Source organism: Cricetulus griseus, chromosome 3, assembly GCF_003668045.3.
Source record: "Cricetulus griseus strain 17A/GY chromosome 3, alternate assembly CriGri-PICRH-1.0, whole genome shotgun sequence".
NCBI classification, from domain to species: Eukaryota; Metazoa; Chordata; class Mammalia; order Rodentia; family Cricetidae; genus Cricetulus; species Cricetulus griseus.
Genome location: NC_048596.1, coordinates 282,348,734 through 282,365,892, shown reverse-complemented (window position 1 = coordinate 282,365,892; position 17,159 = coordinate 282,348,734). Strand labels below are relative to the sequence as shown.

The window sequence follows — 17,159 nt, the reverse complement described above, 5'->3', positions numbered from 1 at the left end:
TGGATCTTGTGGTAGACTGATTCCCATTTTCTTGAGGAGTCGCCATACTGATTTCCAAAGTGGCTGTAATAGTTGGCGCTGCCAACAGCAGTGGAGAAGTTTTCCCCTTTCTCCACATCCTCTCCAACATGAACTGTCATTGGTGTTTTTGATTTTGGCCATTCTGACGAGAGTAAGATGGTATCTCAGAGTTGTTTTGATTTGCATTTCCTTGATGGCTAAGGATGTTGAACACTTTCTTATGTGTCTTTCAGCCATTTTAAATTCCTCTATTGAGAATTGTCTATTTAGTTCTGTACCCCACTTTTTAAATGGATTGTTTGGTGTTTTGGAGACTAGCTTCTTGAGTTCTTTGTATATTTTGGAGATCAGCCCTCTCTCAGATGTGGGATTGGTGAATATCTTTTCCCAGTCTGTCGGCTGCTGTTTTGTCGTGCTGACTATCTCCTTTGCCTTACAGAAGGTTCTCAGTTTCAGGAGGTCCCATTTATCAACTGTTGACCTCAGTGTCTGTGCTACTGGTATAATGTTCAGGAAGCAATTTGCTGTACCAATTACTTTAAAGGTATTTCCCAATTTGTCTTCTAATAGGTTCAGTGTAGCTGGATTTATGTTGAGATCTTTGATTCATTTTGACTTAAGTTTTGTGCAAAGCGATAGTTTTGGGTCTAACTGCAGTCTTGGACATGTTTGCAACCAATTATGCCAGCACCATTTGTTGAAGATGTTCTCTTTGTTCCAAGGTATTATTTGGATTGTTTATCAAAAATCCGGTGTTCGTAGGTGTGCGGGATAATATCAGGGTTTTCAATTCTATTCCATTGGTCTACCTGTCTATTTTTGTGCCAATACCAAGCTGTTTTCAGGACTATAGCTCTGTAAAAGAGCTTGAAGTCAGGGATGGTGATGCCTCCAGAAGTTCCTCTATTGTACAGGGTTGTTTTGGCTATCCTGGGTCTTTGGTTTCTCCATATAAAGTTGAGAATTGTTCTTTCAAGGTCAGTGAAGAATTGTGTTGGGATTTTGATGGGGATTGCATTGACTCTGTAGATTGCTTTTGGCAAGATTGCCATGTTTACTATGTTGATCCTGCCTACCCAAGAGCATCGGAGATTTTTCCATTTTCTGGTATCTTCTTTAATTTCTTTCTTTAGAGACTGAAAATTCTTATGGTACAGGTCTGTCACTTTTTTGGTTAGTGTTACCCCAAGGTATTTTATGTTGTTTGTGGCAATTGTAATGGGTGATGTTTCTCTGATTTCTTTCTCCCACAATGTGTCATCGGTATATAGTAGGGCTACAGATTTTTTTTTTTGAGTTAATCTTGTATCCTGCCACTTTGCTGAAGGTGTTTATCAGCTGTAGGAGTTCCCTGGTAGAGTTTCTCGGGTCACTTATGTAGACTATCATATCATTTTCGAATAGTGAGAGTTTGACTTCTTCCTTTCTGATTTGTTTTCCCTTGATCTCCTTTTGTTGTCTTATTGCTCTAACTAGAACTTCAAGGACAGTATTAAAGAGGTATGGAGATACAGGACAGCCTTGACTTGTCCCCAATTTTAGAAGAATTGGATCGAGTTTCTCTCCATTTAGTTTGATGTTGGCTGTCAGCTTGCTGTATATTGCTTCTATTATGTTGAGGTATGTTCCTGTTATCCCTGATTTCTCCAAGACCTTTATCAGGGAGGGGTGTTGGATTTTTCAAAGGCTTTTCTGGCATCTAGTGAGATGATCTTGTGAGTTTTTTTCTCAGTCTGTTTATATGGTGGATTACATTGATAGATTTTCATATGTTGAACCATCCTTGCATCCCTGGAATGAAGCCTACTTGATCATGGTGGATGATTTCTCTGATATGATCTTGTATTCGATTTGCTAGGATTTTATTGAGAATTTTTGCATCAATGCTCATGAGGGATATTGGTCTGTAGATCTCTTTCTTAGTTGTGTTTTGTTTGGCTTGGGTATCAAGGTTATTGTAGCCTTGTAAAAAGAGTTTGGCAATGTCCTTTCTGCTTCTATTGTGTGGAACAATTTGAGGAGTATTAGTGCTATTAGCACTTCTTTGAATTTCTGGTAGTTTTCTGCAGTGATAGCATCTGGCCCCGGGCTTTGTTTGTTTGGGAGACTTTTGATGACTGCTTCTATTTCCTTATAGTTTATAGGTCTGTTTAAGTTACTTATCTGTTCTTGATTCAATTTTGGTAAGTGATAACTGTCCAGAAAACTGTCCATTTCCTTTGAATTTTCAAATTTTGTGGAGTACATGTTTTCAAAGTATGTCCTGAAGATTCTCTGGATTTCCTCAGTGTCCATTGTGGTTTTTTTTTTTTTTTTGGTTTTTTGGTTTTTTGGTTTTTCAGGACAGGGTTTCTCTGTGGAGCCTATCCTGGCACTCTCTCTGGAGACCAGGCTGGCCTCGAACTCATAGAGATCCACCTGCCTCTGCCTCCGGATTGCTGGGATTAAAGGCATGTGCCACCAACGCCCAGCTTCAGTGTCCATTGTTATGTCCCCCTTTTCATTTCTGATTTTGTTAATTGTGATCTCTCTCTCTGCCTTTTGGTTAGTTTAGATAAAGGCTTGTCTGTCTTGTTGATTTTCTTGAAGAACCAACTCTTTGTTATATTGATTCTTTGAATTGTTTTCTTTGTTTCGACTTTATTGATTTCTGCCCTCAGTTTGATTATTTCCTGGCTTCTGCTCCTCTGAGGTGAATTTGCATCCATTTTTTCTAGAGCTTTCAGCTGTGATGTCAAATCTCTGGTGTGGCTATTCTCTTGTTTCTTCATGTGAGTACTTAGAGCTATGAACTTTCTTCTTAGTACTGCTTTCAAAGTGTCTCATAAGTTTGGTATGTTGTATCAACATTTTCATTGAATTCTAGGAAGTCTTTCATTTCTTTCTTTATTTCTTCCTTGACCCAGGAATGCTGCAATTGCATGTTGTTCAATTTCCATGAGTTTGTAGGTTTTCTGCACATTGCTTTGTTTTTGATTTCTAACTTTAAAGCATGGTGGCCTGATAAGACACAGGGGAATATTCCAAATTTTTTGTACCTGATGAGGTTTGCTATGTTGCCGAGTATGTGGTCGATTTTTGAGAAGGTTCCATGTGATGCTGAAAAGAAGGTATATTCTTTTGTGTTTGGATAGAAAGTTCTATAAATGTCTGTTAATCCCAATTGGGTCATAACTTCTGTTAGTTCCTTTGTCTCTTTGTTAAGTTTCTGTTTGGTGGTCCTGTCCAGTGGTGAGAGTGGGTTGTTGAAATCTCCTACTCTACCTGTGTGAGGCCTTATTTGTGATTTGAGTTTTAATAATGTCTCTTTTACAAATGTTGGTGCTTTGTATTGGGGGCATAGATGTTTAGAATTGAGACTTCTTCCTGATGGATTTTTCCTGTGATGAATATGAAATGACCTTCTTCATCTCTTTTGATTGTTTTTAGTTTGAAGTCTAACCTGTTAGATACTAGGATAGCTACCCCAGCTCTTTTCTTGGGTCTATTTGATTGGAGTATCTTATCCCAACCCTTTACTCTGAGGTAATGTCTGTCTTTGAATTTGAGATGTGTTTCTTGTATGCAGCAGAAGGATGGATTCTGTCTTCATCTGTTAGCCTGTGACTTTTTATAGGCGAGTTAAGACCATTAATATTGAGGGAAATTAAGGACCACTGAGTGTTTATTCTTGTTTGTTTTTGATTTGTTGCTGATAGTGGTATTGTATGTGGATTTACCCTGCATTTTATTTTGTGTTTTTGTAGAGTGGAATTATCTATTGCCTATGTCTATGTGAGTGTAGTTAATTTCCTTAGGTTGAAGTTTTCCTTCCAGTACTTTCTGTAGGGATGGATTAGTGATTACATATTGTTTGAATCTGGTTTTGTCGTGGAATATCTTGTTTTCTCCATTCATAGTGATTGAAAGCTTTGCTGGGTAAAGTAGTCTGGGCTGGCATCCGTGTTCTCTTAGAGTTGGTAGAATATCTATCCAGGTCCTTCTAGCTTTCAGAGTTTCCATGGAGAAGTCCGGTATAATTCTGATAGGTTTGCCTTTATATGTTACTTGGCCTTTTCCCCATGCTGCTCTTAATATTTTTTCCTTATTCTGTACATTTGGTGTTTTAATTATTATGTGACGAGGCAACTTTCTTTTGTGGTCCACTCCATTTGGTGTTCTATAGGCTTCTTGGATTTTCATTGGCATGTCTCTCTTTAGGTTGGGAAAGTTTACTTCTATGATTTTGTTGAATATGTTTTCTGCACATTTGAGTTGGGTTACTTCACCTTCTTCTATACCTATTATCCTTAGTTTTGGTCTTTTCACAGTGTCCCACATTTCCTGGATATTTTGTGTTATGGATTTGTTAGATTTCAGATTTTCTTTGCTTGATGAGTTTAATTCCTCTAGTTTGTCTTCAGTGTCTGAGATTCTGTCTTCCATCTCTTGTATTTTGTTGGGTATGCTTGAATCTATGGTTTCTGATTGTTTACTCAGCTTTTCCACTTCCAGCATTCCCTCAGGTTGTGTTTTCTTTATTGTCTCTATTTCAGTTTTCAGGTCCTGAACTGTTTCTTTCATCTGTTTAATTGCATTTCTTTGGCTTTCCTTGATTTCTTGCATCTTTTGGTTTGTCTTTTCTTCCATTTCTCTGAAGGATTTTCTGATTTCCTCTCTTCGGGTCTCTATCATCTGCCTGAAGTTGATTTTTAGGTTGCTCTCTTCTGCTTCATCTGTGTTGGGATGTTCAGGTCTTGTTGGTGTAGAGTCCCTAGACTCTGGTGTTGTCATATTGGTTTTTCTGTTGTTGGATGTGTTCTTATATTGTTGTTTTCCCATCTTTTCTTCCATTGGGTGCAGTTGGTGTCACTTTCTTTCCTGGTGTGTATGGGTCCAGTGTTCTCTTCCGGTGGGTGCAATTGGCTCTGATACTCTGATGGGTCTCAAGGTGGGTGCAGGCAGGTCTGAGGCACTTGCTTTCCAGGTGGGTTAGAGCAGGACTAGCACAGAGATGTCAGCAGACTCTGGGTTGCTTGGTCCTTAGTGGCTGAGTCGACCTGCCTGCAGACCCCAGGGCGGGAGTTCCCAGAGTGGGAATGCAGAAGTTGGGCCCAAGGCAGGGACCGAAGCAGCTCACCTCTGCACTCTACCCTTTATGAGGTGGAAAAAAACTTAGAATCATATGGCTATTTTGCTGTTGTGCTTTTTTCAATCTTACTTTTATTTATTGGTTCTGTAACTTTGGGTAAATACTAAAAGCATTTCACTTTATTGTATATTTGATTTTAAGAATGTATAGATTGGCTCAGTAGCATTTGATAGGAGACTGTAGTCATGCACCTTCCTATGTCAGTGTGAAATGAAAGGGCAGGAGTTAAAATGAAATGGATACTCTTGCCAAAAGCAACTTGACACTGGCTAGACTGATGCAAGTACATATCTCCAGTAAGTGCTTGCATTGTCTCTCATTTGTAGCTAGAAGCAATACTTTATTAGTGACTCAGGAAAGCTTTATATACCAACAGCCATGGATTATGATGAAAGAGTCCAGCCAGAGTCAGGTGTTCAGATTAGAATGGAAGTCAGCATTGGTGTACAAAAATTAATTTCATTGAATAAAGATAATTCAGAAATGCATACAATGCATTGCAAATACAAAGCAAGTGAAGACACATTGGCTGTCATTCCCTCTACTACAATAACTTTAAAACATGGTTCTGAGTATTTATAAGGTCATTGGATATTAAAAATATTTCTTATGTTAGAAAGTATAACTGCATGTCTGTAGAGAATGCTCGGTGACTAATAGCATGTACTGCTTTGACAGAGGAACCAAATTCGTTTCCTAGAACCCATATCAAGTAACTTACAATAGCCTGTAACTCCAACTCCAAGGAGATGCAATACCTCTAGCCTTTCTGGACATCTGTACTCAAATGCAAATGCAAATACACACACACACACACACACACACACACACACACACACACACACACACAATTTAAAAGAAATTATTAAGTCCTAGTAGAAACTTAGCATCATAACTTAAAATTATATTACCTTACATTGGAAAAAATGACCCTTAAATCTTTTCTTCTAGTATATGATGATTAACTATTAGAAATTCCAATCATCCATCTCAGCACAGCACCACCACACTCCCCTCATATAAGACCTTCAAAGCAATTTAACAAATGGTGGTTAGTTTAACTATATTATAATCCTTAGGGGAAATGTAAATATTTTTGAAAGAAGGTAGACTGAAGACTATTAGCTGATTGAACAATCCATACATCCAAATGGCTAATTTATTATTCACTGAAATTGTTATTTCTAAGCATTTCATCCCAATGAAGTTTTCTGTTATATTGGTGGCATTAAATAAGAGAAAGGTAAGCATTTTGTCATTTTGTTAATAAAATAAATAGTCAAAACAGGTAAGTGGAGTAAGTAATATGAAGAAAAATAGAATAGAACCAAACAACAGATTCATTTGTTCTGGGTATCTCTAGCTACATCTAAATCAGCCCTGTGTTTATCTGTTTTGGTATTGATGTGGATTTCTCTAGACTTCTTTCTAGTATGAATAAGAGCAATGAACATCTAAGTGTATATAGCAATATAATCTTAAACAGTATAAAAAATGACCCATGATGTCTTTACATCCTTAACTGTCCATTCTGCTTGTGAATTACTATCTTAGAAATCTCCTCATACTATTTTCAGGACTGCCACCACATTCTCTCATAGTCTTCTTTCTGTCACTTGATCTTCCTATTCAAAAGAGTTCAGTAATGCACATAATAATTCATCTGTCAGGTAATACTTAGCAAAGACGTTACAGAGATTTTCAAAAGCGTGTGGATGCAATACTGGCCATTGTATTGACAACTTCCACTTCGCAATGTATGTGCTCCTACCCTAGTCTTCCTGGATTATGCATTTCAAAAACACAGAGGTGAATGACACTAGACCTACAAAAAAATTCAGGATAAAATGATAACTAAGAGTTTACTTTACAATCCTGGATTGGTTTCTTAGTTACTTTTCTATTGCTGTGAGAAAAAAATGATGACCAAGGAAATTTATAAAATAAAGCACTTAGTTTAAGGTTCACAGTTCCAGAGGGTAGTAGAATCTCTGTGGCCATCATGGGAAAAGGCAGGCAACAGGCACTGGAGAAGTAGCAGAGAGCTTACATCTGATCCACAAGCAGGAGTTGTGGTGTGTTTTGGGGTGCTAACTGAGAATAAAGGAGGCTTTTGAAACCTCCAAGCTCACTCCTACTGACACATCTCTTCAAACAAGTCCTTACCTTCTAATCCTTCCTGAATAGTTCCACCAATTGGAAACCAGAATTCAAATATATGAGTCTATGGGGACCATTCTTGTTCAAACATTCCACTCTTTGGCCTCATGGGCTTATAATCATAATGAAAAAACACATTTAATTCAATCTGAAAGTCCGCATAGCATTTCACAGTTTCATGACTGTTTAAAATTCCAAAGCTTCTTCTGAAACAAAAGAGAATCTTTGAGAAATTAAAATGAAAAAGCAAATTGTATAGTACCAACAAACAATGCCACATAATATACATTATCATTCATATATTACCAGGACCATGATATTCTTTGGAAGAATATGGGAGACTTTGTAACTTTGGGCTAGAAAAGTGGTTGAATGTTGTAAGCAGAGCTTAATGGACTGCCCACATTACTGTCAGCATCTGCCTTCCAAGTTCCTACTAGAATAGTTCATTGATCCCTGCTTACAGCATTTAACCACTTTTCCAGTCCAAAATCCCAAAACCTTCCACATTTCTCCAAAGAGTAGCATGGTCAGGCCTGTCACAAACAACACACTAGGATGAAGTGGAAACTGTTTGCTTTACAATCCTGGATTGGTTTCTTAGTTACTTATTGCCATGACAAAACACTATGACCAAGGCAATTCATAGAAGAAAGAATTTAATTTGAGTGCTCATGATTCTAGAGGGTCAGAGTCCATGACTTTGATGGCAGGGACCATGGTAACAGGCAAATAGTCATGGCACTGGAGCAGCAGTTCAGAGCTTATACCTGGCCTACAAGTATGAGGTAGAACGGGAGCAGGGGAGAAGGACAGAGAGAGAAACGGAGAGGGGGAAGAGAGACTGAGATTACTGGGGATGGCATGGCTTTTTAAAACACTTTCTCCAACAAGGCCATATCTCCTAATCATTCCCTAAAAGTTCTACCATATGGGGGAAAATAATGCAACTGTATGAGTCTATAGGGCCAATTTTATTCAAACCAACACAATAGGTCTATTTCAATTTTATCAGGTTAGATTTGAAGCTGTTAGTAAGTGTATACATGTTTAGAATTATTGTTCCCTCTTGGTAAGCAGATATCATTTTCTTTGTAGACTAAGACTTTATATTATCTTTGGTAATTCTTGCTACACTCTACCTAATAAAACCAATACAACTCTTCTTTAGACTAGTGTTACAATGATAAACAGCCTATTTGAGCTCTTATATTCACAGTGTGTTTTTTATAGTCAATATATAGTTACAACTTCATTTACTATCTAATTTGATATCATTTCATTAGAGAGTCTTACCACTTAAATTTAATATAATTATGTGTTAATGGTAAGTCTATTATCAGCTCTTTTATATATTATCCCACTTACTTTTGTTCATTTTCAAAAATATTAGAGGATGCAGATCTATTTTGTAATGAAATAAACTGCATAAATCAAGGCATATATACTGAGGTCTGAGCTTCGGGTGCAGTCTTCCTAATCAACACAGCTTTGGGACGTTGAACCTTCTCTGTTCAGCTTAAAAAGGCTGGAGGAAACAAAGCTAAATGTAAATGGGAAAAAAAGATAGTTTCTAAAGCAAGATTTCTGTTGTTTGTTTTTTTACTTGAAGAAATATAGTCAAAAGACTGAAGTATATGAAAATGCTCTAATACACACTTGCATATATGTATCTGTATGTGTGTACATCAGTGTTCGTGTGTGCACAAGTGTGTTTACTTAGAACTAAGCTTTTTCTAATTGAAACCAGATATAAAGGACGCATTATAATTCCCTTCAAAAAAGGCTATTAGCAAAAAGATTGTAATTTTAAGAATCTATAAATCTCAGATGTGGGAAAAGAGGAGATAATTTCTAGTTGAGCTCATGTTCCTTACATAGAAAAACTTATGACCATAGTGGAATTCAGTCATTGTGGTACCCTACCACATGTTTGTCTGTCTCCCTTCCTTCCTCTTATCTCAGGTAGTTTCTGAATAATTAATATTTCTTCCATGATTTAAGGTTTTATGTGGAAATAGTACACATTTAGAAAAAACTCCATTTGAAACAATTTTCTTTTTATTTTATTTTATACCATTTTTTATTTAAATTGGAAACAAGCCTGCTTCACATGTCAATCCCAGATCCCTCTCCCCTCCTTCCCCCCCTACCAATCCCCCACCCTATTACCCCCTCTGCACTCCAGGGAGGGTGAGGCCCTCCATGGGGGACTATAGTGGGAAATTACCAATACGGAGTCAGGTAGAAATATAAGGGTATTTAATAGGGAAAAGCTTTACTTACAGAGCGACCTAGCCAGCCGGTGTGGCAGCAGTCTGTATGCAAGCCCAAAAGAGAAACCGAAAGCGAAAACGCAGTCACCCTACGCAAGCTTGGGAGGGCGTGGTCAGGCACACCTGTAACCAGCCCCTAAGTAGGCGTGGCTACAGCTTCCCCTACAGGGGACCCCCAAAGTCTGCCATATCATCCAGGGCAAGGCCTAGGCCCTCCCCCATGTGTCCAGGCTGAGAGATCATCCCTCCATGTGGAATGGGCTCCCAAAGTCTATTCATATCCCTGGAATAAATATTGATTTACTACCAGAAGCCCCATAGATTGTTGAGGCCTCCTTACTGACACCCACCTTCAGGGGGTCTGGATCAGTCCCATGCTGGCCTCCTAGCCATAAGTCTTGGGTCCATGATCTCCCCCTTGTTCAGGTCAGCTATTGAAACAATTTTCTTAAAGGGAAGTTCTATGCTTCCCAATAAAGAGATTTAGTTATTTGTTGATCAGAGCCCTTAATAGTGTTTGTCTTAACATTTACTTAGCTTGCTTACATTTTATGGCCTTGGGTATCTCTTGACCCTATTACTCATCATATGTGGTATAAGGTGTAGGATGATGGTGGCAATGAAGCAAACTCTCTATAATGTATGGGACATTATGAGGCAGAGACAGAGAGAAAGGGAAAGGGAAAATAGGAGAATGGTAATGAAATGGGCTTTTGAAACTTCAAAGCCCACCCCTAGTGAAATACCTCTATCAACAATCTTTCCTGTGTTGGCTAGTTTTATGTCAATTTGACACAAGTTAGAATCATCAGAGAAGAGGGAGCCTTAGTTGGGAAAATGTTTCCATAAGATTTGGCTATAACCAGGCCTGCATGGCATTTTCTTAATTAGAGATAAATGTGGGAAGGCTTAGTCCATTTGAATGGTACCATCCCTGGGTTGGTGGTTCTGGAATCTATAAGAAAGCAGACTGAGAAAGCTGTGAAGAGCAAACCAGTAAGCAGCACCTCTCCATGGCTTTTGCTTCAGCTCCTTCCACCAAGTTTATGCCCTGTTTGAATTCCTGTCCTTACTTCCTTCAGTGATGGAGTATGACTCAGAAGTATAAGCCAAATAAACCCTTTCCTCCCCATCATGGTCATGGTGTTTTTATCACAGCAGTAGTACCCCTAACTAGGACACTTCCCATATAGTTCCACCATGACAAAGTCAACACACACTCTAGGACACCACTGCCTTCCATAGGTTCTCTTCTCTCTTCTCTCTTCTCTCTTCTCTCTTCTCTCTTCTCTCTTCTCTCTTCTCTCTCTTTTCTCCTCCTCTCTCTCTCTCTCTCTCTCTCTCTCTCTCTATCTATCTGCTTCCATGGAGGGGTTTCATATCAGTTTTTTTCCTTTCACACACACCTTCCAGGTAGCAACATGAGACTGTCTAACCTAAAGCATATACAGATAACTTGCAGGCAGAAAACTTATAAAGTAAAAACTTAATTCAGCCAGTGATACATTATCAAAGAACATAAAGTGATTAATAAATTGAATGAATTGTGCTTTGCAGGGTAATAAAATAAAGAGGGACAGATTTTTTAAATGATATTTTAAATGTATGTAAATCAACTTTTATTATTTTCATTAAGAAAATAGGTATAAGGTCAAACTATTGGATGCTTTTGGGGGGAAGTAAATTGCATAGAAACATCTGTTAACTTTCTCAGAAAATGATCTAAGTTTTGTAGTTCCCATTTCTCTTCCTTCCCTTGTTTTAAATTGTAATACACATGGCAGAACTTAATTGTTTCCTCAGAGCTCTGAAATTTAAAGTGGAAAAGCAGCAGGCAAAACATGAGATCATGTAAGAATAAAACAGTGGCAGAGCTTGGCATTCCTGCCACAGTCCCCAGACCAGTCTTTAGGAAAGCAAGAGCTCGTCAAAAATTAATTTGTGCTGTTGATGAAACAATATAAAATGTGAGAGAAATCCATGGCTTCCCAACATAATTTCACTCAGGCACTGAAGCATGTGTGTCAGTACATGTTACTTTGTTTCTAATTTTCATTGTTCATAATGCTAGGAATCTTACCTATGGCTTCTCACAAGGAAAACCACCCCTCCATCCTTGATGATTCTTCTAAATGTCTGTTTTAATTATTGTGTAAGTACTTTTGTTTATATAATGCACAGCACTGTACTTCCTGTTATAGGTATTTAGTTTCTAATTACTTGGCAAAGGGCAAGTCCTGCACTGGCACACTGGCTGTTGAACACATCAATCTCCAGAAGTGACAGAAATGATTAGTCTCCTATGTCACATTGAGCACTTTCTACACTCAAGGGAAAGCTGTACTAGGGTGTCAGGGGTCATCTAGCCAATTATGAAAGCAATGGAGAACTCATTTATTTGCAAGCAATTCTTCTGCCTCTTGTTTCTAATGAGAATCTATGACCATCTTAAATTTACTATAGTTTTCAATCCCTCTTCATATATACCTTCAGTAATTTCATCATTTTATACTATTTTGCTACTTTTTTGTTGTTTCAAAAAGGAGCTGGTGGATGGACACCCCTTGTGTCAAATGAGTATCAATGGCTGCAGATTGACCTTGGAGAGCGAATGGAGGTCACGGCTGTGGCCACCCAGGGGGGATATGGGAGTTCTAACTGGGTGACCAGCTACCTCCTGATGTTCAGTGATGGCAGAAGGCACTGGAAGCAGTATCAGCAAGAAGAAAGCATCTGGGTATGTCTGATGATAGTAGTGATAATAATTGCTATATGTTGCTGCATGCTGTTAGCAAAACAGTGTTTTCAGCTGATATGTAACCATTGCACGTATTTATGGAGGAAAACTTTATGTTTTGAGGTACGTATGCACTGTGTGTTAACTAAATTAAAACATTAACCTAAGAAAAGATTTTTTATTTTTATTTTTTATTTTTTGTTTTTTTGAGACAGGGTTTCTCTGTGTAGCTTTGGAGCATATCCTGGCACTCAATCTGGAGACCATGCAGGCCTCAAACTCACAGTGATCTGACTGCCTCTGCCTCCCGAGTGCTGGGATTAAAGGCATGCGCCACCAACGACCAGTGAAAAGATTTTTTGATAAGAGCTCAAAAGCATAAGCAACAAAAGCAGAATTAAACATACAAGATGGTATCAACCTAAAACAGTTCTGCACAACAATAAACAGGTGAAAAGACAACTCTCAGAATAAGAAGAGATAATTATAAACTAAACATCTCCTGAGTAACAGACTCTTAAGGATTTCTTTAAAAATACTTTCCAACTGAAATTAAGATGTACATTTTAAGAAAACATTGAAAGGTCCTGTTGATATTATGTCCTTAGGTAGTATGGAAGTTTAAGAATAATGTAAGTCACATATAATTTATTTTCTCTTGTTTAACAGCATCTGTATTACTTTGCTTTATTATATTGAATGCATTCTTTTTTTGTTTATCATTCAATCTCATTCTTCTAAAAGACACTGAAAATTTAGAATTTAATCAAGGAACAATTCATGCTTGACAAGTTCCGGAAATGGACTTTGAACTTAGAGAATCATGTGTTATTTTGGTTTTGGTTTTGGTTTTTTTTTTTTTCTATGGAGTACATTGCATTGAATAATCTATAGTGTACTGATCTCAGCAAGATCAGCTGTAATAATTTAGATTTCTTCAGAGTAGTGATGTTATTATTTCTGGCTTTGGTTCTATTCTCAATTCTCTTTAGTGAATCAGTTCTTTTAAATGTGTGAATATTGTAAATGCATTTAATTTTTAAAGATACATATATTAAATTGTATTTGGAAATACTCAAAAGTGTTTTCAGTCTCACTTTACACTAACTGATGATATTTAAAATGTTGGTGACAACTTCCTCATAAAAGTGATACTGCAAAAAAGATGGATCATATGAACTTTGCACAGCATTTGTAATTTGACTTTCTTCTTCCCTGTCAAAGAAAGTATAAGTGATGGTAGGATCATGTGTGATTCTGTTGTTCAGCATCATAGTTCAACAGGAAGCTTTCTGTCCTGCTGTCCAATGACAACATCATTTGCTTTTTACCCTTTAACTCTAGAAGGTTATATGCCTATGGAAAACAATGAAAGGGTATGGTTCTTATGAGAAAGTAACAACAGGTACAACTCTCCAGTTTCATCCCATGTAAGAGTGTGTCTCTATCACTAGAACAATGACTTATTTTTTGATGCACCATCCTGGTATGAGCTTCTTCTGAGTGTCTTGGCAGAGTCTTTCATCCATGTATCATTTCTATGCATGGTAAAACAGCAGTCCCCCTCCCTCAAACAGATATACTGAATTCCTAACTTGTAGCACCTCAGATTTGGCACTTTTTATTGGAAAATAGGGCTTTAAGGATGTGACCAGTTAAAATGAAGTCTGTAAGAACAAGAGTTGATGAGGAGTTGTCTACAATGGGTTGGCCTTATGAATGTATCTGTGGAGAATTGTTTTAAGATAGTTGTGAAAGATTCAGATTCAGCATATTGTAGGTGCCATTCCTTAGGCAGATTATCCTGAAGTATATAAGAGTGAAGAAATTTAGCTGAATACAAGCAAGTAAGCAAGCATACATGTATCCATTTCTTTCTGCTCTTGACTTTGAATGTGATATAATGAAGTGTTTTAAGTTCCTTCTACCTGGACTTTCTTCTATCCTGGAGTAAAATCTAAAGTGAGATAAAAAATAAACCCTTTCTCCTATAAGTTGCTGTTATGATAAATCTTTCCACCAAAAGCCTCCCGAGCCCCACCAGCACATGTGCGCTTTACGCCAGCTGCCCGCCTGAGTTAGGGCCCAAATTAATACACAGAGAGACTTGTATTGGGTTCAAATGCTGCTTGGCTAATGACTAGGATTCTCATCTGTTAGCTCAGTCTTAATTATCATAAATCTATATATTTTATAAGACTTATCGGACACCTTATTGGCATCGCTCCTTGCCGGTGGCTCACATCCTACCACTGGAGGAGGCAAAGGGGAAAAGGGACACTTCTTATTTCTCCTTGCTCAAATATGAGTCTCCTTGCTACATCACTTCCGGCCTGGATCACCACTTCTCTACTACATTTCCCAGAAGCCTCTTTGACTCCTAGTCCTGTCTAACTTACTGTTTCATTGCCCAAACAGAACTTTATTAAACAATCAATAAGATAAACATACACAGAAGTACTTCCCCCATCAAGTTGCTTTTTGTCAGGATCAAAAATAAAATGAAACTAAAACACTGATTTTTTTAATCTCTGGCTTCCAGCAGTATAGCTGTCTAGTTGCACTTTGCAATCCCATCTTTAGGAAACTTAAAAAATCACTAAGCTTAACTTGTCCTTATAGAGATTATATATCTTGAAACATTTGCTGAATCAGTGATTTGAAGGTATATCACCTTCAACGTTGCATTTCTTGAATAACCACATGGAAAGACTAACCACAAAGAAAGATGACTTTGCCCATCTTTTGGACTTATTTGAATGAAAACAAGGGCTCTCCTCTATTGTTAAGCTAAAGTGGTATTTGAAGATAGAACTTAGTTTTTATATCTTCTTCATCCTTTTGCTGTAATTGGGAAACACATTAGTGAATTCAGTTCCTGCTTTGACTCACTGCACAGAATTTTGTATGTTGAGCAAAATGTTAGTGCCACTGAAGATATGGAACCTATAAAACAACTCAGATATTATCTGTAACAAAACAGACTCCAGAGACTTGTGAGCAAAGTGGGTCTTGTATGAGTCTTGAAGAAAGTGTCACAGTGTGGAGTATTAGAAAGTAGTTAATGAAGGCATCCCAGAAAGGTGAAGTGATGTGAACAAGTGTGTGACTAATGCATAAGACCCAATGCAAGGATTTAGATATGAGGTGTGTGGTCAGACCAAGATTGGGGAATGGGAGGGCTTTGAGCAAAGTTATATGATTGTAGATAGAAAAGGTCTTAAATTGGGATCATAAAATATTCAACAGATACGTGAGTTTCTATATCAACATTTCAGGGAAGTTTGCTTTTACTTGTCCTTCCTTCTAGCAAGTGAAGTAACAAGCATAATAGTTCAGGGATATTCTCCACATGCCTATGTTGGTTACAGATCAGTCATATTGATGGAATTTGTCCTTTCTATCACTGCTACTTTTTCAAGCTGATTTTGGCACCTCTCTAGTCTCTTCATTGATGCTGACATAATAAACTGCTTATAGGAAATGTCTTCCCTCTATCTAAGCATTCATTTTAGTTAGGAGTGGCTAGAACTAAAAATAAGTTAACTTGATGAGATTATTTTAATACCTAAAATGTTGACACTATTGATTTAGAAATTATCTTTTAAAATGTATTTATGCACAAAGGTAAAAATTTGAGCATACTTACTTTGGAGTTATTAACATTTTTATTTAGTTTGTTTAATGTGAATATCCATATATTTATTTAAAATAATAGTGATAATGTATGCATTGTATGCTCTTTCTAAAATCTGAGAAAACTCTGAATCTGAAACAAATGATATACAAAGGCTTTGACAAGTGATACTATGTCTGTCATAACATGTACTGACATTGCTTATCTGAATAGATAACCATATCAATCTTTATTCTTACTATATTCCTTACATTGGCTACTTCAAAGGTTACACTGTGTTTATAATATGTAATATTCAAGAAAACTAGAACAAATTCCACATTTATAGAAAATCTCAAGTAATAAAATTTGTGCTCCAAAGAGAGAAACTCTGCTACTTGAATAGGAAAGAACAAGTCTTTTCTGAATAACAGACAGTGACTCAGGCTCATTTGGTATTAAAGTAAACATCCTCACATGTTACAGTATTTAAAATCTGCACCTGGGATCACCAAGGATCACCCAGGCTGTTACAGAATATTAAAGTGTCTTGTTAGTCAAACAAATTCACAAGGATGAATGAAAGATGAGGACATACAAAACTGATAAAGGCATAAAACTGTTTCAAGATTATTTTCTGGAAAAGGCCAATATATTACTCACATGTTTTCTTGCTGTCATAAACATAAAACAGCTTATGGGAAAAAGGGTTTGTTTTGAATGGCAGTTGGAGAGTACAGATCATCATGGTGGAGGATTTTGAGGTGGTTAGTAACATTTTATTCACAGTCAGGAAGCAGAGAGATTGTTTCTCTATTTATTGTAGGATCATCGCCATTGAATAGTGCCACCCAAACTACGAGGTCTTTTGCATCAGTCAATTTAATCTAGGTAATCCCTCACAGGTGTGACAAGAGGCTTGTTTTCTAGGTGATTCTTAATATGTCAAGTTAACAAACAATATTAACTATCACAAATGACAAGTATTTTTCAGTAGTAATGGAAGTAGTACAAGTAGCCTAATAAAAACAAATGTTCAGGATCAAGGAGTTAAAAATAAGTTTGAAAATCCAGTGTACCATGGCTAGTGAAATGTACCATGATAAGAGTATTCAAAAACATTCTACAAACCAGAGTACTTAGGTTAAAAATATTGACTTGTTGACATGTCCTCTTCCCTGTGTCCCTGCTTACTTGTTCTGTGAAAACTTAAAAATC

The 17,159-nt window shown here is 37.2% G+C and overlaps 1 protein-coding gene across 1 annotated transcript in view; it reads left to right on the top strand.

Moving 5' to 3' along the window:
* The window catches only part of Cntnap3c (contactin associated protein like 3C), a 142,513-nt gene that overhangs the window by 7,689 nt on the left and 117,665 nt on the right, over positions 1-17,159 (top strand). The window contains exon 2 of the mRNA XM_027409612.2: positions 12,132-12,325. Within this exon, the coding sequence (XP_027265413.1) occupies positions 12,200-12,325 (126 nt within the window). The 5' untranslated portion in view covers positions 12,132-12,199. The remainder of the gene's footprint in view (positions 1-12,131; positions 12,326-17,159) is intronic.